Source organism: Vidua chalybeata, chromosome 5, assembly GCF_026979565.1.
Source record: "Vidua chalybeata isolate OUT-0048 chromosome 5, bVidCha1 merged haplotype, whole genome shotgun sequence".
NCBI lineage: Eukaryota > Metazoa > Chordata > Aves > Passeriformes > Viduidae > Vidua > Vidua chalybeata.
The window spans coordinates 56,951,488-56,978,902 of record NC_071534.1 but is presented as its reverse complement, the minus strand read 5'-3'; the positions used below and the strand labels follow the sequence as shown (position 1 = coordinate 56,978,902).

The window sequence follows — 27,415 nt, the reverse complement described above, 5'->3', positions numbered from 1 at the left end:
GAGGAAGATAAATAAATGCCTTATGAAATTGTAATGCTTGTGTCAGGGAAGAATAACGAAACTTTTTTTGTTTTCACTATTTGTTTTTGTTTTTGCTATTTGTTTTCCACTACTGTGAAAAATTATAAGTAAATTGTAATTAAAATATAAATATAATTAAAATATATTGAAAAGCTGGAGAAAATTATGCCGGTGGACTGGGAGATTCACCCTCATGTGATCTTTTCCATGGTTTTATATAAGCTTTCAATTGCAATAATTTCAAGATGTCTCAGTGGTTGTTTTTTTTCATTTGCTTGCTTTTTTTTTTTTTTTTTTAGAATGTAAGGAAGAATGAAAACAGCTTTTAGTAACACAAATTTTAGAAATCCATGAGCCTTGCTATTAATATGATCTTGCTATTGATATATTTTAATTGTGGAATACTGCTTAAAAGAGAAATGCTCCTTCTGCTAAATCCAAGTAAATTGAAGTCCAGACTTCTACTATACTTGAGTTTGCATTTTTTAAAAATGGAATTCTGTTTTAAATTTACAAATTATAAGCAACTGATTAGAAGCCTTCTCACTAGCTGAGGCTAACTGCTATACTTCTTTTTCCCTTCAGATAATGCTAGTGAAAATTCTTCCATACAGAGATCACAGTCACTTCCACAAACTTCCATACCTCCCTTGACAAGTGGAATGGCAGACTACAACACCTCAGTTACTCCTGCATTAACTGAGAGAGAAGCGTCTCGACTAGACAAATTTAACCAGCTACTTGCTGGCCCAAATACAGATCTTGGTGAGTGTTTCTTCTAGGACCTATGAATTACATCCAAATTATTCTTATAGAATTATTCTATAGAATTTTCCTGTTTGATGTACTATCCTGCCATATGGTTTGGTTAGGATCTAATCCTTTCAACATTGAAAACTGATCTTACAAAAGAAAGAATACAATTGAAAGTTTGTAGTACTCCTGCTTTTAATAAGTGATTTGCATATATCCTACTAATATATGTAGGGTGTTCGATAGGTTCTTGTTCTTTCTCACATTATTTCTTCCCACCAGATGAATCTCTGTAGAAAAAAAAAACAAAGTATAATTAGCTGTGTTTATTGTTGATGCCTGATAATGGAACAGCATGGTATATAAGTGTGATTTTCATGCTTGGAAATAAATAGGTGTGAAAAATGATGAGGTGTGTAAGTATTACTGCTTGTCTACTCTGTGAGCCTTCTTCATGTTCACAGGCTGATACAGTAGTTCTGTGTCTCATCTGTGAATGCTGACAACAAGTCAATGGGAAAACAAATGTATTGTCAGATAACTTGACTGTTCCCTTTGTTTACTGGATTTTAACTGCTGAATAGTCAATACAAGTGCTAAGAGGGTATCACAGAATCAAATGGCTTTGTATCCCAAGTGAAAATCTGAAGCAGGATTAGTACACTCCATTTGGAGAACTTGGTGATTAGGAGTTGAGGGTAAAATAATGAATAAAAAAAATGTCTTTTAGGTAGACCATTCTGGAAGGTATCTCCAGGAAACTTACAGAAAGAAATAGAAATTGCATGTTAGCAGTTCTTGAATTGATGCTCTCCTGCCTGGTCATTATCGTGAGGCTTCTTCAATATAATACAGTCCAAGGTGTAGCTTTTATTTTCTTTTTTTTCCCATGCTGTGTCTTATTGTCAGATTGATGCTGGGAAAGTACAATTATGGAAACTATAATAACTGCATGAGATTGGGCATTCACTGAGTTATAGGACATTCTTTTGAAATACAACTGTGAATAAAGGGAGGTGTTAAAACAAAAATTTGAAAATGGTAATCAAATATTGCTTTTTAGCCCTCTGATCTAACAGATGTTATGACCTTTGTGATTGTGACTGACATGAAGACTCATAGCTTAAGAATGTTGTGATAGTAGAAATCTTTGTTACATAAGGTTGCAAAATCAGAGGAAAGACACAATTCAGTTTAAACCTATCCATTTCACTTTTGCTGTCTAATTAGTTTAGAATACTTTACCAGTAAATCAGATTTATGTATTAAAGTGAAATAATTTTGGAAGAAAATTTCCACTCTTACTAGGAGAGCTGTCACCCTGTCTGTGGTGAACTTAGTCAATGCTATTGAAGCAAACTATATTTTTTTTTTCCTACTGAACTTTTATTGAACTAGGCAATAGGCTCCAAGCTAAAGTTTGTGGTGAGTAATATAGGGATAGGTGGCTGTTCTGTTGCAGATGGCTTATTCTGTCTGTGTGTGTGGGGTGATGTGATATGTGTGAGTCTCTTTTGTATTAGAGCCACAAATAGTTGGGCTTTGTTTGTCACAATGAATTAAATTAGTCAGACATGGACACATTTTTGTAAATATTTCTCTTCATTTCTGAAAGTATTAGGCTTGGTTTTGCTTGGAAGTAGAAGTACAGAAGTATTTCTATTGTGTTTGTTTTCTTGGCATAGTTTTGCATAGTGTTGAAATAGATTATGTAACAAGTCCTTTCAAAGCAAAATAAAAGCTAATTTGTGGAACTGTAGCCATGTCATGCACATATTCTCTTATAATAATGAGAGAAATCAACACTGACTATGAATACAAAGTAATGCAAATGACCTTGAAATCCTTTCAGTCACACTTGAATAATCATTATCCTATAAAGATAGTGTAAAATGCTATTTTAGTTGTGTATGCCAACTAGAGGTGTGAAAGAATGTGTTCTTTAACTAGAAAAATCTCTAAAAGATGAATTGTGTGTATAAATTTGGAAGTGAAGATTACTTTAGTTATTGGAAACCACTAACAGATTTTGGAGTTGGGTTTGGTCCACAGGCTGGCTACTTTGAGCTTGTGGAAATAGGTAGTAACTGCAAGAAATGTGGGCTGGTAGAAGGGAGCCTATTGTAAGAAGCAGTTTGGTTGGACGGGGACTTGAGGACTGACCCCTGTTAATTAGATTGTAGTGAGGTGCATGGGTACAGGTTCAGGAAGCAGAGTGGGACTGTTGGTAGGATAGCTGAGTTCAGGAGACAGCTGAGGAGTAGACTTTAGGGTCTATTTGACTGCATAGCTCCCCACTCCTGGTAGTGCATGCCAGGTTATTCAGTAGGAATAATTCAGTAGGAATAATTCACAATAGTTCTGTGCAATCAACCTGTGTTTATGTTTGACTTGCAGTCAGTTTGCTGTAGACTTACTGAATTTCATGTCTTGTCATTCCTTGTAATGGACCTTGTATTACTAAGTGAAGATGGGCTTGCAGACTTTTTGCAAATTTTTTGCAGTTGCTTGCTTTAAGAGGAGGGAACAGAACTTTAACAAAGCACTGTGGGGGGAGTATTTCTGAGAAGAAATTTTTCTTTCCTTCACAGACCACTTCGTACATATTAGAGGAACAGTACTGCTATGTCTATCAGGTTTCCAATTAAAGTTTAATTTGTTTTATTAAACTTGTGTTTTTTAGTAATCCTGTAATTTTTTTAAGGAGCTTTTTACTGTGCAAACACAATGTTGATAAAATCTGACAAAGCAACAAACAAGTTATTGCATACTTGCAACTTCCGCACAGCAGGTGTGTGATGGATTACTAATATAAATTTAAAAATTAACTGATTAAAGCATTTCCTTAATTCCTTTATCTCCAAATCAACCATTTTTCTGTATTTTTACTCATAGATGGCTAATGAGTATGTAATTGGATGTGAGAAACATGTTTATTTATAAGTTTTTAATAAGTAAAATAACAACCAATGGTAAACTTGGCTGTGTTCTCTTGATTTAATAAAGCTTCAAAACATTGTAATGCTACTGTTATGCAACATAACACATATGTATTATTTCAGAGTCAAACCAACTAATTTCTTAAGTTGTAAAATTATTTTGCATGTTAGGGTCACTTTTTTTCCTACTTAGTCATAACAAATCCCAAACTGAATAAAATATGTCGAAGTTTTAGCATACTACCTTGATAAAAGTAATAGACGGTCCTTTAAAAGCACCCATGAAAATTGTGAAGTATTCCCATCTTAAATTTACTGCAGCTGCTGTACACATTCAAGAGCACTTTCCATTGTACTTTTAAAAAAACTCATCTATTTTTCTTCCTCTTTCTGACCAAATCTCAAAAAAGAAACCTTTTCAGAGAGTACTACAAGCTGCTGAGTTGGGTGCTGTCTCTTAGCTAGTCTTTTACTATGGAAATAATGGATAATGTTGTGAAGTCTTACAGAACTTGTAAAGACTAGCTGAAATTTTGATTTATCTGATGGTGGCAAAAACTAATTACATAGTTTTACAGGAGTTAAAATGCTGTAATCTCATATGATTTCATAACAATAGCTGGTTGTCTCTGTGTGCTATAATAAAAGAATTCAAGAGTGGTTCTCTAGAGATTAAATTCAGAAAGAAAACATGTTAGATGTCTCTTTTTCCTATCACAGTGGTCTTCTGTATTGTTGCAGCAACTTGAAATAGGATTTTCCTATTCGTGGTCACATCCATTGTAGATTTATATTAAACCTGATCTAACACAGTAATTACCTTTTCTGTCACTTATGGCTCATAAATCTAGTATTCTGTAACAGCAGTCTGTTATGTCCTATAAAATTGCTTGCCAAACTGGTGGTATTGAAAAGTTTCAATAACTTTACAAAATGCATTAATTGAAATGAACTTGATTAATTTTGTTCCCAGCTTCATTAATTTATCTGTATTAAGCTACACAGCAATTTATCTCTGTGCTCCTAGTACATCCATGTCATTTAGAATTTTAATGCCCCCTGCAGCTGTGAATTACTTGTAGTTGATCATGTGAGTGCCTATTCTTCTTTCAGTTTGTTGATATAAAGGTAACATGTGTCCTACTGCTGCTTCGTGTGATGTGCCATTAGTCATATCTGTCTTTTCAAATTATCACCAAAAGGTGTCATCTCTGATTCTTGTTCTGTTCTAGTTAGCTTTTTATCTACAAAACACGCTTTCCTATTTAGCTAATAAAAAAAGATTATTAACCAGGCAGTATTGTACCAGTAGACTTTGTAACATCTTTTCTTTCAGAAGACTCTGAATTAATAAAAATAAATGCTAAATATCCATTATTTATTCCTTTTTTAGTTACTTGTTGCAGGATTAGTATTTTGTCTTCCTGTTTTCTGTGGATTGGTCTCATAACTTGTATTTTCATTTAATAGTAAGCATTTATTCTGATTACTGCTCCAGTGGAATATTTCAATGTGAAGGTATTAATTTATGATTTTTCATTGTAACTAGATGATAATAGAGTCTTAAAACAATTTTGAGAAGATTTTGCATAGTTTGTTTCTTCAGGATGCATTTCTCTTCCTTTGTTAAGATGCTAGATTGACATAGTGGTTCCAGACGTGTGCTGATTCTAGTGATTGCTCCAGTTTCGGTGCAGGACCCTACACTTGCCCTTGTAGAACTTGATGGGGTTTGCCTCAGCCCACCTCTTAAGCCCGTCCAGGTCTCCCTGGGTGGTATGCGCTCCTTCCAGCAAATCCACTGTGTCACAGCTTGGTGTCATCTGCCAGCTTACTGAGTGTGCACTCGCTCCCTCTGTCACTGTCATCGAGGAAGATACGAAATGGTATCGGCCCCAGTGCGGACCTTTGTGGGACACCACTTGTTACTGGCTTCCACTTGGAGCTGGGCTATTGACTGTAGCTCTTTGGATAGGGAGCTGACTGAATGTCCATATCTAACAGCTCATCCTTCAAACAAATCTCTCCAGTTTTAGGGCAAGGATGTTGTGGGGGACTGTTTCAAAGGCTTTACAGAAGAGCTGTAGTTTAATTGTAGGTTAATATTGTTATCTTTTAAGAAGCATTTGTTAATTTTGACTTGAGTGAAGACTCCTTATTCTTACGTGTTCTAAATGCCACCTATCATTGAATTAAGTTTTTATTGAGGGGGAAAAAAGAGTAAGACTGAACAGCTGCAGCTCCTATTAACAAACAAGACAATATTTACCTTTTATCAGTTCTGGAAAAGGAGCCTATAACCTGACTTTTCCCTGTTGTGGTTTTTTTTTTTTTTTTTTTGTCAAGAGTTTTGAATTCAAGTATAACTCAATAAATGGGTAAGAGGTATTGTGAACTACACAGATGAGCCTAGTTCTGTGGTTCTGGACTTCTTGCCTATAAATAGAAGATCTATGTGATCTTTCGTAGTATCAGACTAGCTTAGAGACTAAGCTGTTTCTTTTTGTGTGGATGTCCACAGAGAACATTTCAGGTTAAAACCATTGATCTGCCCAAAAAGAAGTGTGCTCTTAACACAGTCTTTAAAACTCCCATGTTGTGCTTATGGCTCCATTAACAGAGTGGGGTTCTGTACTATGTCTTTTTCCAAGTGGATTTGGATGTAGAGCATTACAGTGGGACCCTGAAGTTCAGCTGATGAGAAGGGGTTACTGTTAAAAAAATCACTAAATTATTATTCAAATTTCTGTGTACATGCAAAATTGTCTTGGTAGTTAGAATTAACTGATCATCAAAAAGAAAAGAGTTAGCATTCTACTCCAGATTGCAAGACTGATTAATTAAAAGGGTTTTTTTGTCTGTTAAAGTTTTAGCAGAATTTTTAGGAGATCATTGCACTGATTTTTGATCAGGTGTTCAAAAACAGTCAGTGAGTCTTAGCCATGTGGTGAACAGTACAGTAAAGAGGGATATTTTAGTCTGGATGAACTGGGAGAAAGAGAAGTACTACATGATGAAGTGTTTTTGTGTTTGTATGGCTGTTTGTTTATTTGTTTTGGTTTGTCATCTCCCTTCCTTACCTGAGGGCATCATGAAAGCTGAACTTATACTTTGTGAAATCTGTATTATCCAGTAAAATAGATGGGTGAGAGGTTCAGTGTTCTCTCTTGAAGTCATAGACTGAGGGAGCAGCTTTGCCTCTTCCCATGACTTCTTGCAGACTTTGTAGCATGAGAGGGACTTACCAGGAATGTCCACAACAAGACTACTGCAAACTCTGAACATGCTTTGTGTCCTGAAGCTTTTGAACATCAAGATTAGCAATATACATATTGTAATGAGTGGCACATACAGCTTGTAAATCAGTTTATGAAGGCTCAAAGAAGTATAATTAATCCTTTACATTTTCTTACCAGCATCTCTTTCACTGTTAATAAAGTTGGAACATAAGTCATTATTACATCATTAGCAGCATGCCCAGAACTGGAAGAAGTACATAAAACTTGTCTGGGAAGGTAAACACAGGGGAGCAAGTTTCACTGTGTATGTCTGTGCTATGCTGCCTTCCTGATGCATATTATTGGTTAGGTGTGCTCTCACGTGTGTTTTAGCCACAATGGACAGCTGCTCTGGATGCAATATGTGTTTGCAGTTAACTGAGAAAAACTTACATGGATTAGAGGTTAAGGGCTAGCCTTAGACAGGAATTTGATATAATAGAACCTAAAGTAAAGCTAAAGTAAAATAATACTTCCAGTGCAACCACTGAAGTAAAGATTCATAATTAAATCAGTAAGAGCTGCTTTTTTTTTTTTTTTAAACATTCAGAATAAGGTTTAAAAGGTTTTCCCTTAGTTGTACATGAAAAGTTAGAAACTGTTTCAATGGCATTAATGTAAAAATAAAAACAGTTGATAGTGCACAGAAATTGCGTGTTTTGGGAGAACTGTGAAAAATATTGTCTGCTGCTGGCACAGTTGTTCTCCATTACTTACCATCATTTTCCTCGCAGGCTTCATGTGTTGCAGGTCTTAGCAATTTCAATAATCTTTTTGCCTTAGTTTTCCTAATCACTTGCTTTCTTGTGCCTTGTAACACCAACCTCATCTGCTTCTGCTTCTGACTTTTTATGTGAAGTAGCAGACAAGATGTACTTTCCTACTCTTTTCTAGCAAAGGCTCTGAAAAGGATCATTCCCTGTATTTACAAAGGTGGATTGGACTTTATTTCCTGTTTCTGCAGCATTCAGAATAACTCTTTGTTCCATTGAGAAGATTAAGGGCAGTGTTTGATTAAAAAAAAAAAAAATTAATGAAGTGCCTAACAGAGCTATTATTCATTTTGAAAACCAGTTGCTGTGGTTGCCATAGTAATAACAAGCCCTGTATTAAAGTTATTTTCTATATGTACTGCCTGTATTATAACGTGCTGTTGGGGGAGCTGCAGGTCTGTGCATCTATGCTTTTGAAAGAATTTTCCAGCTTTGTATAGCTAAAATATCCAAGGAATTTACGTTGTAGGAACATAAAACATGTGAATCTAGTTTATCATATCTATCATGGAGTTGCTCATGCAGGCCATCACTTCATGTAGCCATTTATAGTAATCTCAATGAAGTAACAGCTGTATCAAAAATGAGTAATACATACAGAGAAATTTGGAACTCCTTTAATATTTCTTATTTTAATATATTTGTAATAGGTAGAATGATTAGCTTGTAGTTCCAAGAAAAATACTTGTAGACTTGGCTGTTTGCCCTCATGTATTTTAGGTATAGTGGGTAATAACTCCAGTAATTGCTTGTACAGTTGAAAGCTGGCAAACTAATGTCATGTTTTCTTTATAAAATTCCCCATGAAATATTTATGGAATATGAGAAGTCTTTAAATCTAAATGCAGTAAAAGGATAGTCCTAAGATTTCTGTTAAAACAATTGCTTTAAACTTTTTCTTCCTCTGAGAGAAAATATATCTGTACATGTATTATATAAAACAATTTTTTCCCAAAATTAAATTAATCATATTAATTGAAACCATTTTCATACCACATTGTATAAAGTCTGTGCTTGGGAATATGCTAGGTGACTCAAAACTAGGATGTCTAATTCCTTGGGAAATCTACAAGGGGAAGAAGTTGCTCTAATGACAATTCAGTGAGGTTATGCTTTGACTAGGGAGAATGTAACATTTCAGCCAATGACAAATAGTTTAATAATTAATTAAAATACTAAGTTCATAAAATAGGGGTTGGAATTTGGGTTGGAAGGGACCTTTAAGCCATCTAATTCAACACCTCTGCATATTCGACTAGATCAGATGTGTCTGAGACCCTCACCCAGAGATGGGACATTCACAACTTCTCTTGGCAATCTGTTCCAGTGTTTTACCATCTTCACTGTAAAAAATTTCTTCCTTATGTCTAGTTTGAAGCCACTGTCTTTCAGATTAAAACCATTACCCCTTGTCATATCAAAACAGACTCTTAGAAAAAATCTGTCCCCATTTTTCTTATAAGCTCTCTTTAAGTATTGAAAGGCCACAGCAGTGTCTGCCCAGAGCTGAACAACTTCTCTTTTCCAGGCTGAACAACTCCAACTCTTTCAGCCTGTCTTTTTAGGAGAGGTGGTACAGATGATGCCTGATGCTACAAGCCAAACAACATTAAGATGATAAAAAGTGGTTCCCTTTAATGAAAGTTCTTCATGGTGCAAATACGGCAAGATGCACACATAATACAGTGTGACAATTTTATTAGTTTAACAAATTAGCATACTTAATAGAAATCATCCAATTAGAGGAACAGTTAATTAAGTAATCCCCCCTTTTGGCTCTCCCCCACACTGAAGCTGCCTCTAGCTTCTAACCCCACATTTGTTATGTCTACAATATATAGTGAAAAAATAGTGGTTCACTATAGAGGCAAGACTAAATAAGATTCCAGGAAGGTTAGCTTATTGTTCTAAAATTTAGGTAATGGGGTAGGAAAAGTACTATAGTTAGTTAAGGAGCTATATAACTATATAACCGTAGTCTACAAATATATGGAAAATGTATAAAACCCAAAAACCTGTTTGGCATTACAGCCACCAATCATCTTCATGGCTCTCCAGACTCACTCCGAAAGGTTCATGTCTTTCTCTTACTGAGGACTCTAGAGCTGTATGCAGTACTCCATGCCCGCTTGGAGATCTCACCAAAGTGTAGTAGAGGGGGAAGAATTACCTCCCTTGACCTGCTGGCCATGCTGCTTTTGATGTAGCCTTTTGATGTAGCATGTTTGGCTTTTTCACCTGTCCAACCTCTCATCCACTAGTACCTGCCAGTCCTCCTCCCATGTTTATTGCCCTAATCCCTCCATCTCCTGGCCTGTATTGATACTGGTTGGTTGCCCCAACCCAGGTTCAGGACCTTTCCCTTGTTCTTGTTAAAGCTGATGACATTCCCATGATTCTACTTCTCCAACTTGTCCAAAAACCTCTGAATGTCATCCCAGCTCTCAGGGCTGTCACCCACACCACTCAGCTCAGTGTTATCTGCAAATTTGCTGAGGGTACACGTGATCCCACAGTATCTGTCACCAACACAGAATAACACTGGGCTCAGTATGAACTCCTGAGGGACACTGCTCACCACTGATCTCCATCTCAACATGGAGCCACTGACCATTTCTCCCTGGATGTGGCCATTCAAACAATTCTTCATTCACCAAAGAGTCTACCCATCAAATCCACTTCTGTCTCGAATATAGAGAAGGGTTTTGTGGGGGACCATGTCAAAGGCTTTACAGAAGCCTAAGTAGATGACACCTGTAAAGCCTTTCCTTGTCCACTGATTAGTCACTCCATTGTAGAAGGCCAAAATACTGCTCAGGCAGGACTTGTTCTGGTCAGCTATGCTGGCTGTCTCAAATCACATTACTGTCCTGCATGTGCCTTCACAGAGTTTCTAGGAAGGTCTTCTGTTCCATGATCTTCCCAGGCACAAAAGTGAGGCTGACCAGTCAGTAGTCTTCAGGGGCCACTTTAAAAAAAAAAAAAAAAAAAGTCTCTAGTGTCTCACACTAACCTGAGAACTGGAATGTGAGTATTTAAATTACATGTTGTTATCTGATTTTTAGGAACCCACCTGTAGAGTCATTTGTAAGAATAAAGCCCATCTTAAAGACTGTAGTAGAGACATTTGCTGAAAAATTTAGTTGTGTTTGTCTAATAAAATGCACATGTAAATTAATGTATTAACAGCAGTATTAGAATTTAGCTTCACTGACAGTCTTTTATGTATGTCTGAAATGGTACTCTTGTGTATATGCTTCAATTTTTTTTTCTCATCACCAGAAGCATTTTTATTTTATGTTATAGTAGAGTTAGACTAAGTCTTCCAGGAGCAACTTTGGTCCTGCTGTTGTAATTGCTGCTGGAAAAGGCAGGGTCCTTTGTTTTCTTTCCTCTTGTTTTGGTGATGATTCATCAGAGGAAAGTGTAATGTGAATTGATACTTTAGCAATAGTGTCATGCAAGGGTCAGACTGTGTGCTTTTGGGGTTTGCTACTGCACCTGATAAGAATTCTTGCATAGCTCCTGTGACTTTTACTGTGTGCTCTTTGTCACTGGCAAAATAGTAGTTGAACTCACTGTAGTGAAAAGTTAGGGCCAGAATTCTATGTTTTTTTTGATTAGTCTGAGATCCTGGAATTTCAGAAGACTATGATATAGGACAGCAGTCAGTGTGAAGAAATATAACTATCACATACCCAGGGCTAATGGTTTGTAATGGAATTGACTTAACTCTCAGTTGTGCAATCATCTGTCTAACAGTCCTCTGTCCTGAAAGCAATTACTGTACCACTTATGAAAGCAAAACCAGAAAGAAAAGCCTTGAGAAAGTTCAGAAGGATGGCATGACAACAGACCAGAGGAGGTTATTAAATACAATAGAAGGTTATTAAATACAATCCAAGAGGTAAAGTTCTGTGTCAAATAAGGAGAGCAGAGCAGAATATGAATCCTGTCAGGCTAAATGAATGGAAGAATTTTAAAAGAGAGTTTGGGGAACAACTTAGAAACATATAAAAACTAGCTTTAAATGGTTTTTCTCAGATATACTGGGAGAAGGCACATCACCAAAGATTTTGTAGGCCCAGCAGACAATCTAGGTGTAAAAAGGAGGAGGATAAGGCAGTGGCAAAGCAACATAAATAATTATTTGTGTTCAGCATAGAAGAATGTAGGGATGTATTCACTTCTAAGTGCTACATGATGGATAAATAGAGAATCTGTTTCAAGTAAGTGTTATATTGTAAAAAACCCCATAGTTTGTGTCTGGTTTTCACTTCCATGTCCAGTGCTGAGATTTCCTTCCAGAAAGAGTAGTCCTTTTGAACCCACTCCCATAGTGTGTGTTACTGTTTGGAATTACGTGATAGCCCAAGCTATCCCAAACTAAAGGAAATGTATGTTCATTGTAGAATAGCATCAGGAGCGAAGGGAGGGAAAATAAGCTGTGTTCCAATGTGCTTGTGTATTTCCTATCTCTGGCCTTAAATGATTTACTTAAAAGTAAGTGGAATTTTTGTACTGGGTGATTTGGGATGATCTGTCACTCAAATCATATGGTTCACATTTCTGATTGTGACAGTAGATCTGCATATTTTCCTCTTTTATACTTTTTCTTACTTTACATGTGCTGTTTTCAGAGGTTGGTGCCCATGTTTGGGCATGAATTCCTATTGAGTCAAGTTAAGGGTGGAGCAAAAATATGGAAAGGTGAAAGATTAGAGTGAGTTTGGTGGGTATAGGGTTGAGAATGGACTGTTCTGTTACTAGAAAATAATAAAAGTAGTTGCTCAATTACAATTTATTTTCTGTTTTTTTTTTTCATATACTAATTACATAGTTTGTAAATGCAATGGCTGTGCATAAAGATAGCCAAAACTTGAAACTTGAACAAAATGATTGTGTAAGGAATTAATAAACTAATACACAAGATTGGTTTCCATTCAGCCTGGACACAAATAGATTAGACCTAGTAAAGCATATTTGTTCATAAATACTGCACAAGGAGGATTAGGGCAGGAAGATGCACAGTTGGAGATTTTGCTTTTGAAGACTTGGGACTTTCATTGGTATTAAAATGACTGGAGCTAACTGTCATGCTTTGGGGTGGAAGGGAAATACATATGTAATTTGTAGATTGTTTAGTTAAGGCAGATATTATCTTTTTAATTGTTTTTGTTCATAAACTATATAAAATACTGCTTTTCTACTCTTGTTCATATTATGTTTGCTTTGCCTTTACATCTTCTGACCAGTTCCTGCCTTTCTGGCTTTTAGAAGAATATAACCAGTGATACTGTTACTTATGCTGTAGTGCTTGGTGTGGTGGGGATTTACTTGGAATCAGATCATGGGTGGAATTGCAGAAGTGGTAGGGGCTGCAAGCCAATACTAAATCTGCTTGGAGGCTGAGCAAACTCCCTGGGGTGTGGAGAACTACTGTAGGTGATGTGAGAAATTGCTGTATGTAACAAACCGCAGTGTGAGAAGCTAACACAAGTCGTAGATAGCACCCTATGGTATGCCTGTATTTCACAAGTAGTCAAGGGGGAATTGTGTGAGAGGTGCCCAAACAGTGCCATTGCATGGAGAGAAGCACTGAGAGATCACTTTGGGAAGTGCAGTGTTACAAGAATTACAGTGCCTGATAATCATTTCAGAAATGCCACATTTGGGTATAGCAGTAGCAAAACTGAGACCATGAAGGGAAGAAATAATTGGAGTGGTTTGTTAAATGGGGCATAGAAAAGGAACTAGAAGCATGTTGGAAAAAGAAGATCAAGAAATGGGAAATGGGGTAAAGGGATTTGACCAGCTGCTGTCTGGGGTTCTTGTTGGGCAGCTTGTATGTGATGATCACAGCTGGAGTATGACAACAAATTAAGCTTGTTTCAGTTGTGTATTGCATCTTTTCTTCATTGAATCCTTCTGTTTGCAGTGACAGCATACTGATAATAAAGTGTATTTGTTGTGCCAGCCTGTGACTTTTTGAATTTATCTCTTAATCTGTGTTTATAGTCTGTACAAGTTCTGCTTTCACGTTTGTTTGAGATTTTGGTTCACACTGAACTCTAGTAGTGTCATATTTTTCTAATGTTACTGATCCTTTGGTCATTTTTTTTTTATTCTTTCAATGCCTCTCAACTCCTTGAGATGAAGGATAAGAGGGAAATTTATTGTGAACTGTGAAGTTTCTTGGGTTTATGTGTATAAGCATGCTTTCATGCTTCCTCTATCCATGCATATTTAGTGTGCAGAAGTACTGTGAACTTCTTAATGCTTTTTGGAAGCATATGCTGCTGCTCCTTATTTTGTGTAGACTTTAATAATATTGCAACTGCTTTACCTGCTTTGATGCACTGTATTCCTTTCATATGTATCTCAAAATACTTGGAAGAATAATACATTTATGTGACAATATAAGACATGTATACCAAAAAGTAATGCTGATAAATACTCCAGAGAGTTGCCTTATCACACTCAGTGCCTATTACCATAGGTGTCCCTATGGATAGCAATTATCCAGTATTTTATTGATTCATTAGGATTGCCCTATATTTCTGTATTCACTGGATTTTCTAAGGAGACCATTGTTGTGAATGCCTTTGTGTTAATTTGAATGTATCTGTGTATGTAAATTGGTAGTAATTTCCTTGCTTCTCATAAAACCATTGTGTTTTAATAGACGAATTGCGAAAATTGAGTTGGTCTGGCATTCCCAAACGGGTTCGTCCAATTGCATGGAAGCTTCTTTCAGTAAGTTGTATTTTTTTTTTTATTCTTCCTCTGCATTTAGTACTAATAGCTTTTTCAAGCATTGCAAATGATTTTGTATGAATTGTAATCCATCAGTGATGGTTGGAAATGTGTCTTGTGCTGAATTGTAATGGAAGTTATGTTCTTTTACTCAATTTCAAGATTAATCTATCAAATTGAAAGAAGGGGAATGAGAAGTAGTAGTAAATCATGCCAGCTGTGTATCTTTATTTTTCAGCCTGGCTTTCTATGAAAGAAGGGCTTGTGACAACAGTGGCTTCTTTCAACCAGTTTTGATGGAATGGTGGAGAGTTCAAAGACAAGTACATTCTTAACAGTTTTCTTGAAAATAGACACACAATAGGGGAAGCAAAGACTGTCAGCATCCTACGAAAGGCTTAATTCTGACTTCATATTAAAGTAACTGCAAGAAAGGATTAACACTGTAGTGAGGAAAAGAAGTGTTAGGATCTATAGGTTTTTTTTGGCTGATTCTTCTATAGTGCTTTAAGATGAACAACTTTGAACCACTGTGTCAACTGAGTTGTGGCATTGGCTCAGACTTGTGAGGCAGTTCAGAGACAACCTCATTAAAAAGCTAATCACTTTTGTATAGTGCGAGTTTTTGGCTGGCTGAGCACTGATCTTCTCCCTATGACCAGAGGATTTTGCAATGGCTGTAGTTTGGGAGTAGGTTGACTGAAGTACCATGGAGGTCTTTCAGTTGGGCATATGGCAGAAGCTTGTGGAAATATATGATTCACTGGGTTTGGTGTTACAGAACAGGATTTTTTTCATCTTGGTGTTTGCTATGTTTAAAAAGGTTCTTCTGCAAAAATACAGTTTATTCTTCATAGAGGTATTTTTCATGTCCTATCTTTTCAGCTATAATGCTTGTGATGACAACTAGTTAAGCATTTTAGCTGTTGTTTGTCTGCCTGTGGTTGGGAGAAAGTTTATGAGGATGTTTGTATTAAAAAGAAACAGAACTCTCGTGATGTCTACTCTCCAGAGGCTGTGAAAGACACTTCCTCAGCAAATCTGTGTGCATTTAAGAACTGTTTAAAATTCTGAATTATATACACACACCAGTTTAGCACTATCGAATTTTTCATAGAGTAGGCTTAAATAGCTTTGATTTTTATAGAATAATTCTGTAGGGAATGCAAAGTATTTACTTCAGATTGACACTGATTTCCAGTGACTGAAAGAGTCTTTCTTGTTGATGAGGTCTACTAAATTTGCAGCTTAGTTCCTTCTAATGCTAAATGCAGATGCAGTTTAATGGTGGATATTCAAATACTCTGCTGTAATTGAAATTAAGCATGGAGCTTACAATTTATTTGACTTCTGTTCCCAAAGTTATATGTGATTTTGGTTGTAAAAAAGACAATTTTTTTTCTCTTCAAGTTTAGGATGTCTGTTTTAAAATGCTAAAAGTAAGAAAAATTATGGCTAACTCAAAGTTGACTTTGAAACATAGTAAACTAAAGCATAATCATTTTTAAAGTTCTGAATCAGAAGACTGACACAGGGGTTTGGAGAGTTGGAATTATGCAAATTATAAAAATATAATATGAGCTGACTCCTCTTGCTTTCTTGTAAGAGCATAGGCTTTCCAGGAGCTTTAACTTAAATCCAGAAGTTGATTTTAATTTAGTATTCCTGGTCTAGAAAAATGCCTAAGTGTAGAGTTCTCTTGTTCTGTTACTTTAACAACTCCAGGACCTATTTCAGTTCAGTTTGCAACTTCATCTTGCCATACCTCTGCAAAAACCTGCTTTCAGATTATGCTTTTTGTACTTTAGCAATTAAGTGGATTTTTTTTTGAGTAAGAGATTCAAAAATCTCGGGCTTTTTTTGTTTGTTTGTTTGTTTGTTTTCTACCTCCAAATGGCAATATTTTGAAAATTCTTAGCTTTTCTTAGGTTAGTCCTTCCGTGATTTCTTATCTATATGTGGTCCTCATTTAGTATGTTTTGGAAACTCAAAGATGAGTCTTTTAGTAATCATTACTTTTCTATACTGTAAGGCAGCATTTTCTTTCATCTTCTTTCCCAAATGGGAAAGAAAAGTGCTTTCAGTTTTTGTGTTCATAAGCTCCACCATGCTTTTTTCTGGTGGCAACCTAACAGGAGCCTACTATTAATGTCCCAGGTAAGGGGGAGTAATAATGGTAATCCCTGGGAGTGTTTAAAGCCAGGTTGGATGGAGTTCTGAGCAACCTGGTCAAGTGGAAGGGGGGTTGGAACTAGATGATCTTTAAGGTCCTTTCCAACACAAACCATTTTATGATTCTATACAGTCACCAGGAGCTCCTGGGGAAATGTGTTCCTAAAAATCAAGTGATATTTTGATTAAAGATGCATTGCAATACTAAAAAAACAAACAGAAAACTGAAGATACCAAAGTATAGTTAAGGTTTTAATCGTATATGTTTGTTTCAAAATTATTCAGAAGTCTTATTTAAAAATTCCAAACTTAATTTTTTTCAGGGAACGGAGTATACTTGGTGGTATCTGAGGCAGATGATGATTGTCTCGTTTGTAAAACTGCATAGAAATTGGAATTCTAAAAATCTGATTTAAGAAATTGATCAGTTGAGATATTTGTTACATAGTCAGCATGTTAATAATGTTAGCAAGTGTTTGATGAAGACAATTTTTCAATATAATACTCTGTTGATGTTATGCATGTCTACTGGTAACAATATATATGAAAAAAAGACATTATTTATTTTTAAAATATAGCAAAAATGTTAAGTACATTGTATATAAACAGCAAGAAGAACTATACAGGCTCTCTTCTCTTTTGAATAACAAAACTAAAGATATGTTTGCAAAAGCCTTTGGAGGAAATTAATGAATAAACAGATTAAACTCTCCACCAATTTATTCACTGCTGATATGTTGCAAGCCTTCCCAACTTTTAAAAATGAAACCTAATTTGTAAAGTGAACAGCAAACATGACATGTCGAATTGAAAGATTAGTTCAGTCTTTGAAACTGAATAATGGCAAAAAGACTTGCTGAGAAAGTATCGGTGTGCTTCAAACAATCACATTTTATTTCAAAAATAAATTATTTTCTAAAGCAACCAACTAAGATATCCTACAGGGAAGAAACCACTGCTGTTGAGAATAAATGGGAACACTACTGTTGAGAATAAATGAATTTTATTCAATGAATTTATTGAATAAATTCAATATTTAACACAAAACACTGGGACAGGATATTAAATGTCAGACGAAGTCTTTAGGCAAAAGTGAAGCTGGTGGGATTTAAAGTACTTGGAATCAAACACAAGTCTGTATATCTTAAAGGAATTCATTTTGCCAAAGAAAGTACCTCTTAAGGTATCTGGAATGTAATATGGCTTGTACTTATTGTGTTGTCATTATAAACTAAATAATTAAAGTGTACAGGAATAACATTTTTAATTATTTCAGTATAGAATCATAGAATTGTATAGGTTGGAAAGGACCTTTAAGGGTGTGTAGTCCAACCATAAACTCAGCATTGCCAAATCCACCACTAAACCATGTCCCTAAGGGCCACATCTGCACATCTTTTAACTACCTCCAGGGATGGTGACTCAGCCGCTTCCTCAGACAGCCTGTTCCAGTGCTTAATAATAATTTCCATGAAGAAGTTTTTCCTAATATTGAATCCAAGCATCCCTTGCTAATGCATATAATTCCAACTTAAAGGCAATTGAGTTAATACACAGTGTTTAAAAATTTAATAAAATTGCTCCAATACTCGCCATATAGAAATTAAGGAACTCATGTTATTAGTATTAATAACTCATGTTATTAAATTTACCTGAACTTATTTATTTAAGCTTTTCTCCTCAGAAATCAACACCATCTTAGTATTTTTGATAAGAAATTGCATTTTGTAGAAAAAAAAGGCAAAAAAAAGCAGCTGTTTTTCTAAGGTGTTTATATCTGAACTTTTATATGAGTTGGAGGGATTAGAAAAAATAGTTTAGTAAAGGCTTATTTAGATTTGTGTGGGAGTACATGGCACTGCGTCAGTTTGTTAGATCTCCTGTCACATGTAATCAAATGCCAGCAGTGCCTTTTGTAAGGCCAAGAGTAGTATCTTTAAATTTCATTCTTTTTTCAGGGCTATCTTCCTGCAAACGTGGACCGAAGAGAAAGCACTTTACAAAGAAAACGCAAAGAGTATTTTGCATTTGTTGAACAATACTATGATTCCAGAAATGATGAAAACCACCAAGACACCTACAGACAGGTAGAACACCTTATTGAATTGACTTTCATCTACAGAACACTTGCTAAAGGACTTAAGGATTTTTGAACTTTGCTGCTGTTTTTTTCTGTTTCTTTAATCTTATCAGATAGTCAACCCTCTAATAATTTTCCTAAATTTTAGAATTAAAAATATGAAATAATTTTGATCTGAAATTCAAAATAGTGGAATACTTTTAATGTTAGCATTAGTGTTGCCATGGTTTTCTGTTTAAAAATAGTTGCATTTTCAAATCTTTCATCTCCTGCTCAAACCCTCTCTCAAATAAGTGAAGATGGACAGGGAAAGTACAACAGTGACTGTTTCTTACTGGCTCCGAACTTCTGCATAAGAAGTTGAAACTGTATATGATGTGCAATAAACATAAGGGTGTCAAACTTTAATGATAACCCAGATAAGCAGACAACTTTTCTTGTTTTGTATTGAAATGAGTAGTTTGTAACACTAAGTAATGATACTTTTGCCTTCCTTGGGACAGAAGAAACTGAGATCTTCCTTTCAGTTTCAAGACTAATCTTTAGTAGCAAGAAGTATATAGCATTACTAAGATAAGGCTTGTGAATAGAACCCAAAATCATCACTTAAGCACTCTGTTGCATAAAACTCCTTTGTGAAGTTTGGAACAAAAATTTTAGTAATACTGGTATTTTCGTACTCTCTTCTTGATTGTCAAATGCATTAAAATGGCTGCTAAAATCTTCTTTTACCTTTGCACATTTGGACTTGATGATCTTACAGGTCTTTTCCAACTGAAATGATTCTATGATAGTGGCAGTTGAATATGACTTTACAGAAGTAGTAGTATGTATTTACTCATAATCACTCTGAGGTAATGAGTATTGCCAATATGATTGTAATTTGCAAATAGTTAAAATGTGATGTAAGGATCCTAGAATGTGAATACAAATATATGTGTTTTTAAGTTTTGCTTCACTGAAAGATTAACTTAAAGATTTCACTGTATGTTTTGAAATACAGTAAAAATCCATGTTATCCCAAAAGTAATGGTAAAATGGGATTACAACTAATAGTGTAAGCCAATAGAATTATTTTAAGTATTATGCTGCTTAGAAAATGTGCTATTGGTTCCTTTTACAGTAGTCTTCTTTGTCTAATTAGATCCACATAGATATACCACGCATGAGTCCTGAAGTTTTAAGACTTCAGCCCAAAGTAACAGAGGTAAGAATGATATATTTTCTTCTTGTTAGAGACAACATTTTATTAATGAGTCTGATATTACAGTTTGATTATTAATTATTTTGATTACACTTGCTATTTTGACTTTAGAACGAGCTTAAAGGAGTTAAAAAAAAAAAGAAGATATATAAGTAGAGGCTAAGAATAACAGTGTAAGTATGAGTAATAAAAGCAAAGGCACCTCATTAATTTCCTGTATTGAATCTGTCAGTTTTTATTGTGGTCTTGTGCCCTTAGCTTTTTCCCCCTTTTTTTCCTTTTTATGTATTTTGTTAATACTGTGTTTCTTAAGTAATCCAGAGCATAGTCCTGTGGTTCCATGTATTTGTCAAAAGCATTTAAGGTCTGGAAGTTCTTAGAGTGTTCCACTTGGGAATTTCTCTTTGAATTTGTAGCACAACTGGTTTGAATGCCTTATCTGATCTCGCATCCTTGTAAGTTTTGTATGTTGAGTACACTATTTAAATTGTTTTACTACTGTTGTAACTAGATAATTAATGTAAATATATAATAATGTGATTAATGGTAAATATATTAGTCAAAATGGCCTATATTGTTGGGGAATTGAATCTCTTTGAGACTTTTCATTTTGAAGTATATAGGTCATACATAGCATAGATGGTGTGGATTATCCTCTTTTAATTATTTAGTTTAAATCTTCAACTTACTCTCTTTTCTAATGGTTCTAGTTAGACCTTCAAATGTATTGCCATGTAGCTTCTGTTCATACAATTATAGATCCAAATAGAACATAATCTGGTTCATTATGAGAACTTAAATGCAGAACTAGCTTTCATTTGATTTTCCATTGTTCCAGTTATTTGTTTAATGGCAGTGTGCTTCCACATGTTGGAGAATTGGTTTGAAGAAATAGCCCAGTACAGTGTTTCAAAAGAAAAACCTATAAATATAGGGCTTTCCACCTGCTTTCTGCACAGTGGTGTTTTACCTGCGCTGTTCTAGGGATGAATTGAGGAGTAGTATAAGTACAATCAAGGGGCAAGAATGAAGCAATACTGGTAAGAAATAAACTATTAAAGAAATTAATTAGATCTGTGGGCTACCGGGAGAATAGGCTTGCATCTGTCTTCTACTCTCTCTATGATCTTAACCAAATTCTACTTGCTTAATGCTATTGTAAAAAACATGCTGAAATGGTCATATGACCCAATTTCTCCAGTGTTGCTTTCTCTTGCTTTCTGAGTTTCTGGAGACCTATCACAGCACCACCGAATCCCTCAGCCCCACAGCGATCCTTCCCTAATCTCAAAGGCTCTTGCAGATAGGGTGTGTTGTTCCCAGAGCTGACTCTTCTAGAGCGAGACAAGGTGGTGCTGGTCTCTGGTGAGCAACAGTCACTCCCCCCTTTTTAAGGTGAGATTGCAAGGGCTATAAAGAGGAGAAGGGAATCAGAGTAAGGGTCAAAGACAGGTTTAAAGGATGACACTCTGTGCAAAACCGTTGTTGTGGATATTATGGTGAGTTTTGTATGTACTTCTGATGCTGTAAAGATTTAGATTAATGATACCACTACTGGGAAGAATCTCCCATAGAATGAGACGAACAGACTGTAGTTGATGGAACTGGACAAAAGCACTGGTTAAAGCTTCAGAAAGACAGCATGTGCATAAACCTCACGGTCTCCTGACTTAAATTTTCAAATGCTGCTGTTGCAAGATTTTTGCTGTTCTTGGTGGTATCAGTCTCTGTTGCCGAAGAACTTTTAATTGGAGGTAATAAGGCTGTTTTAATTTCTTATCTGATCTCAGAATTTTGTTTCTGTAACAAAATGTTGCAGTTTAGAAAAAGATGTTTTGAATATGATATGCGGAAATAACTCATTATTATGTGTTTGTATCAGTTTATAGTGTTTGTTTTTTATGTGAGTTATATGGATCCTGAGTGAGGAGGAGGTAATGTTGGAGTAAGGATTTAAAGGACTAAAAGTGACTTAATAGTGTCACTGAAAAAGGCAAACAAAAGAGTGGGAGGTGGTCTTTCATATAGTGCATTCAAGTTATTTTAAAGACTACTTATTATTTAGTTGTAATAAATTTGATTAGCCAACATGGACTGATCTAATTTATTATCTTTTCTTCCTTTAACTAGGGAAAGGGAAAGCACATGGCTGTGTACTTCCCATCTATGCTTGCGTATTATACATAATAATTTCAAGAAAACTTCACAGTTTAAAATAGTTTAAATTTTGTTCTCCTTCTCTTTTTTTTTTCCTTTCCCTCCTCTACTTAGAAAACAAGAAGCAAATTTTCAGAAGCTTTTGAATTAAGGCTTTGGAGGTTTTGAAGTTCCTCTGAGGTGGGAAAACCCACAAGTAATTGAAACCTTCATTTAAGCTGATGGATTCTTTTCTTTATGTATATGAATATAATTCTTGCTGTAATTATGAATGAGAGTCAAATTCAAAAGAGAATAATAGATTGGTAATGACATCTCATGAGATGTAGTGGTTCACAGTAGAAAAATAATTCTAGTTTTTGTTGCTGGTTTGGAAATCAAGAAGGGATCCTTTTGGGAAAGTGACCTTTTTAATGAGTCCTATTTGAATACAGTCATGAGTGTTGTATAGAAACTTAAATCAGCCGGCTGTTCAGGTTTTCAGTGCTCATTTTTATTGATTCAGAACAGTAAATGAAACTTTATGAAAATGGGTAGGAAATTGAAAATGCTATTTCAGTGTGTATTACAGAATTTCTGATAGGAATCATTTGGGGATATTAAATCTGATGTGCCATCACTGAATGGTGCTTCCTGCTCAAGAATATAACACCCTCCCCAACAAATCCAAACACCACTCCCCTTATACCTGGATTTTAAAAACATTTTAAAATCCATAGGCTTCTCAATTTGCAGTGCAAACTGTATGTTACCAGGTTCTGTGGAAATGAAAAGTTGGTGGTACAAATTTGTGAATTGTTTGACTTCAGACATGCCTTCGTGAGAAAACACTGTTTATAGTTTCTGCAGTGGGTATTTTGATTGACTGTTCTTACTGAATTTGATTGGTTGTTGACTGTGCATATTTTGCATCACACCATGGGTTTTTTATTTAGCCTAGTGCATAACCCTATTCTACATTCTGCAATTGCTACTTTAGTAGGTTTCTCTAGTCAACATATCGTTCTGATATTTGTTTTTTGAGAAAGTTGTTTGTATTTGCAGTATGTTAAACATGTCCTTTTTCAGAAGTGAAGCACAGAACTATAACTCTGATAATAGTGAGAAGCTAGTTGTTACTGAAAGTAGAAGTGGCAATGGACAGAAGGAGGCAGAGTGGCTGTGAGCAAACTAACCTTGCTATATTGGCAGTTTTCCAGTAATACTAAAAATATTACATAAGTAACTGTAATTTCATCAGGGTATGATTATGTAAAATGTAAAAGCATGTTGTAAATGGCTGAGTGTAAAATCTTTATACAGTTATTGATAGACAGTGAAACACCATGGGCTATTGCTTAAAGGGCAGAACTAGTACCAAGAATTTGTATCTAAAGGAATAAGCATCTTGGCTAATGGAAACAAGAGGCTTCGATAGAAGATTTGCTAATTATTTTTTTTTTTGCCTAATCTCTGAACTCACACTGCACACAAACTGAAACTCAGTTGGTGTTGTAATGGACCAGATGTGAGCTGTCCTGAGGTTTGTTTTTCAGTGCCCACCAAAACGTTTTGTACTTATTGTTGTTGATTGTCTCCCCTGTTCCGTGAATTTTCAGCCAGGGAAACATAAAGCCTGGAGGACAGTTGACTCTCAAAAGAAAGCCTGTAGGAGAAGGATAGGTGTTGGTATTTGAGACTTGTTTTCAAAGCAGAAGGTGCAAATATATTTCAGCTTCAGAAAACTTATGTGGAAGCCTGTGATGGGATTTTCAAGCACCAGGATGCGAGTCCTTTATGTCGAGACCTTTCCTTACTTAAAAATGACTGCAAGAGGACTTTTAAATTAAATAATAAGTCTTTATTTAACATTGAATTAAAACAGTCAGTTTATTAGTCTAACAAAAACTTAAAGTAAGATTGAGTATAAATAATCCTGACTTCACAAATAAACACCTATTGCATCCTTTCAGGACAGGTATTTCACTGGCTTTTTTGAAGCCTGAGCATTTGTTGACTTCTGGAGTTGCAGCAAACCATAGAATCCTTTCGGTCCTTCTAAAATGTCTCCTCCTTTTAGTATTGAGGCCAGATCTGAAGACCAATATAGTTTGTGCTCTCATGAATGAACAAACATTCTTTTGTTTCTCATGAATGAGCAAACATTCTTTTGTTATAAAATCAGAAGATTTTATATCCCTGATTACATGCCTGTAGTTAGGACAAAGCATGTAGCCGCTTTCACTCTGCTCTTATTTGCAGTCTTTCAAAGGCATGTAGTATCTTCAGAAGCAAATAACTGAGACAAGATACAGCCTGACACAGACCTAAATGGAGTCAGAAAAAAGTTCTCTGATTTCCATGCTCTCTTCTCATGCTGAGATATAGTTTGGCCTCATGAGTTTTTGCAGATCCTAAACTTCAGTTACAGATACCTAAGCTTCAGTTTACAGAGTTGAGAGGGTGAAGTTCTGTGATATGGCAGGCAGTTGCCTTATTTCTACATTTCCTGATTGTTTCACGTTTTTCATTATCTAGTATGCAGATGCCTGGAGTGTAAGACTCCACACTGGAGTATTAGGCAAGCTTAACTTTCGTGGAATCTCTTTTTATGGGCATGTTATTAAAAAATCTAAACTATATCAAGTCCTTCTTTCTGTTACTTAGGGATAAATAGAATATTTAGTAGAATACTTCTTTCAAAGAGATGAAAAATTATGGGAAGATAATTTCATATTTCTTTCCCTTGAGAAAAGAGGCATTTTATATTACTGGAAAAGCTGCAGTGAATAAGAGCTACTTTGTATTAACTACTGTAACTGAATTATATACTAGGCTGGTTTTAACATGTGCTAATACCCTGAAAATGCTTCCTTTTGAAGAACTGAGAAGCTTGCATAGCATTGGGAGTTGGTTATGAATACCTGTGTTCATTTATGCTTTTGTATACATGGACTTTATACTACTTTAACTCCATGATATTAAGTTTATCTGCAAGGATGTTTTAAACATCCTTATGAGGGGAAGCAGATGGGCAGGTACTGATCTCTTCACTCTTATGACCAGGGACAAGACTCAAAGAAATGGCACAAAGCTGAGTTGGGGAGGTTTAGGTTGGATATCAAGAAGAGGTTTTTCACTCTAAGAGTGGTTGAACACTGGAACAGGCTCCCCAGGGAAATAGTCACAACACCAGCCTGACAGAGTTCAAAAAGCGTTTGGACAGCACTCTCAGGCACATGGAGTGATTCCTGGGGTGTCCTATACAGGGCCAGGAGTTAGACTCGGTGGTCCTGATGGGTCCCTTTCAACTCAGGATATTCTGTAATTCTGTGAGGTTATGATAATTTACAAGTGTCTTGTTTACAATGTGCTTATCACTTGTTAAATTAAACTGATGGTTTCTTTAACTCTTTTTCAGATCTTTGAAAGGATTTTGTTTATCTGGGCAATACGTCATCCAGCCAGTGGATATGTTCAGGGCATAAATGATCTTGTTACTCCTTTTTTTGTAGTCTTCATTTGTGAATACATAGGTAAGATTTGTCTTAATACTGAATTATGAATTAGTATTGGTTTTGAAACATAATTTTAATTTTCATCTAACTATTTGGATGAGCTAATCAAAGCATAATTTGATACATTAATTTTATCATAAATGTTTGTAATTATAAATCTGTATTGCTTTAAATATATACTGAGAAGCAACCAGATTTTGGGTAGTCAATGAAGTTCAGGAATCATCTTGATTTCTGCTTAAGAAACTGTTTTATTTTCCCTTTCTCTTCTAATTCATGTTTTTTCTGAAAACTTTATATTGAACATTTGAACCAAGTAACAGCATCAAAACAAAAAATGCCTGCCCCGCAGGAAAAAAAAAACACTGAAACAAAAAAAGTAAGCCATGAAACATGGATATTTTTAAATCAATTGTGGGGAAATTGAAATAAAGGGAACCTATTAAACTGGATCTGTGGCTGTAATAATGGCATCCTGGAATTAGGGTCTGAAAATTAAGACAACAGTAATCAAATTTTTCTGGTTAAGAGCTCTGCTCTTCTGAGACTTACAACATTGGTAACAATGGTAGTGTCAACAAGTCCATTTGTGTTTAGTTTGTGGCTTTATGTGTGAATATACTTTTGAAAAAATAAACAACTTAGATGTGGGTTAAATCTTAAATTTACAGATTTGTATATAAGTTGTAAGCATTAAGAGAATGACTGACTGTTAACAATAAGTCATAAATAACTATGGATATAAAAGGTAAAGTTTAACAGTAAAAATGATAATGTTAATCTGGTTTGCATTAAAAATGTTTTTCTTGTACTTGTGTTTATCGTACACACATACAGTGAAACTTTTAAGTGTTGTGTATGTAGACTAGAGCAATGTATTGGGGCTACCTACAGTGGATTCTTCCTACCTTGTCTGTGCAAGATATCCATAAGTGTATTTATCCAGATTGATTAGTTTTAATGAAGGACAGGTTATCCTTGAGTGGATGATAGATTATCCATTTACTCATTTGCATGGCAACACCTCTGTTGCTTTGTTCATTTCTTGTTTCATAGGGGGACGTTTCACTGCTAAGCAACTAATGAGAAGTACTGCTGCTTTCTCCCTAATCATCTCCTAAGTAGGGTAGAGGCCTACTCCTGAGAGTATTTGCAGTTTCTGCCTTTTACTCCCTCATTTGACAGATCATGAAAATGTTCTTAATGATCCTAGAACAGTAGGGTCTCTAGTAGACTTTTGGGTTGCTAATTGAAATAAGAAGTTCAAATGAGATGTGATTAGAGAATTGATATTCCGTGTTAAATAGGCCATTTAATTAATATGGTAAATAAGTTTGTCTTTACCACTAACTTATATCTGGAGACTGATGATTGTTAATGTATTTGCCACGTTGTCAGGATTGTCATATTGGAGAGCATAGCTGTTCCTGTGAGTATTTGGTGAAGAAAGACAAATCGTGAAAACTTTCAACCTTAGAAGATAGTTGGGGGAAATGTATGAAGCTCAGAAAACTGTATTGTGAAAGCTCATTTAAAAACTTGTATCTATATCATAAGAAAAACAGCAAAATGAAGGTTTGTTTTTCTTTCACTATAGTGGTGGTCATGGCTAAGTGCTAACAGCAGTTATTTCCCTCAGAGACATACAAAAACTTTCAAAGATTTTTCTTGAAATAGCTTTTTGATTTGAATCTTTCTAATATGTTCAAGTTACACTGAGTGATGCACTCAAGTTGGAATGAATCAATGAAATGGGAACATTGCATTTATGAAGTACGTCAAAAA

The 27,415-nt window shown here is 35.3% G+C and overlaps 1 protein-coding gene across 3 annotated transcripts in view; it reads left to right on the top strand.

The window, feature by feature from the left end:
* The window catches only part of TBC1D22A (TBC1 domain family member 22A), a 138,445-nt gene that overhangs the window by 5,113 nt on the left and 105,917 nt on the right, over nt 1-27,415 (top strand). For all 3 annotated transcript variants that reach the window (XM_053943140.1, XM_053943139.1, XM_053943141.1), the window contains exons 4-8: nt 607-786; nt 14,450-14,520; nt 18,651-18,779; nt 19,917-19,979; nt 25,534-25,648. In XM_053943140.1, the coding sequence (XP_053799115.1) occupies nt 607-786; nt 14,450-14,520; nt 18,651-18,779; nt 19,917-19,979; nt 25,534-25,648 (558 nt within the window). The remainder of the gene's footprint in view (nt 1-606; nt 787-14,449; nt 14,521-18,650; nt 18,780-19,916; nt 19,980-25,533; nt 25,649-27,415) is intronic.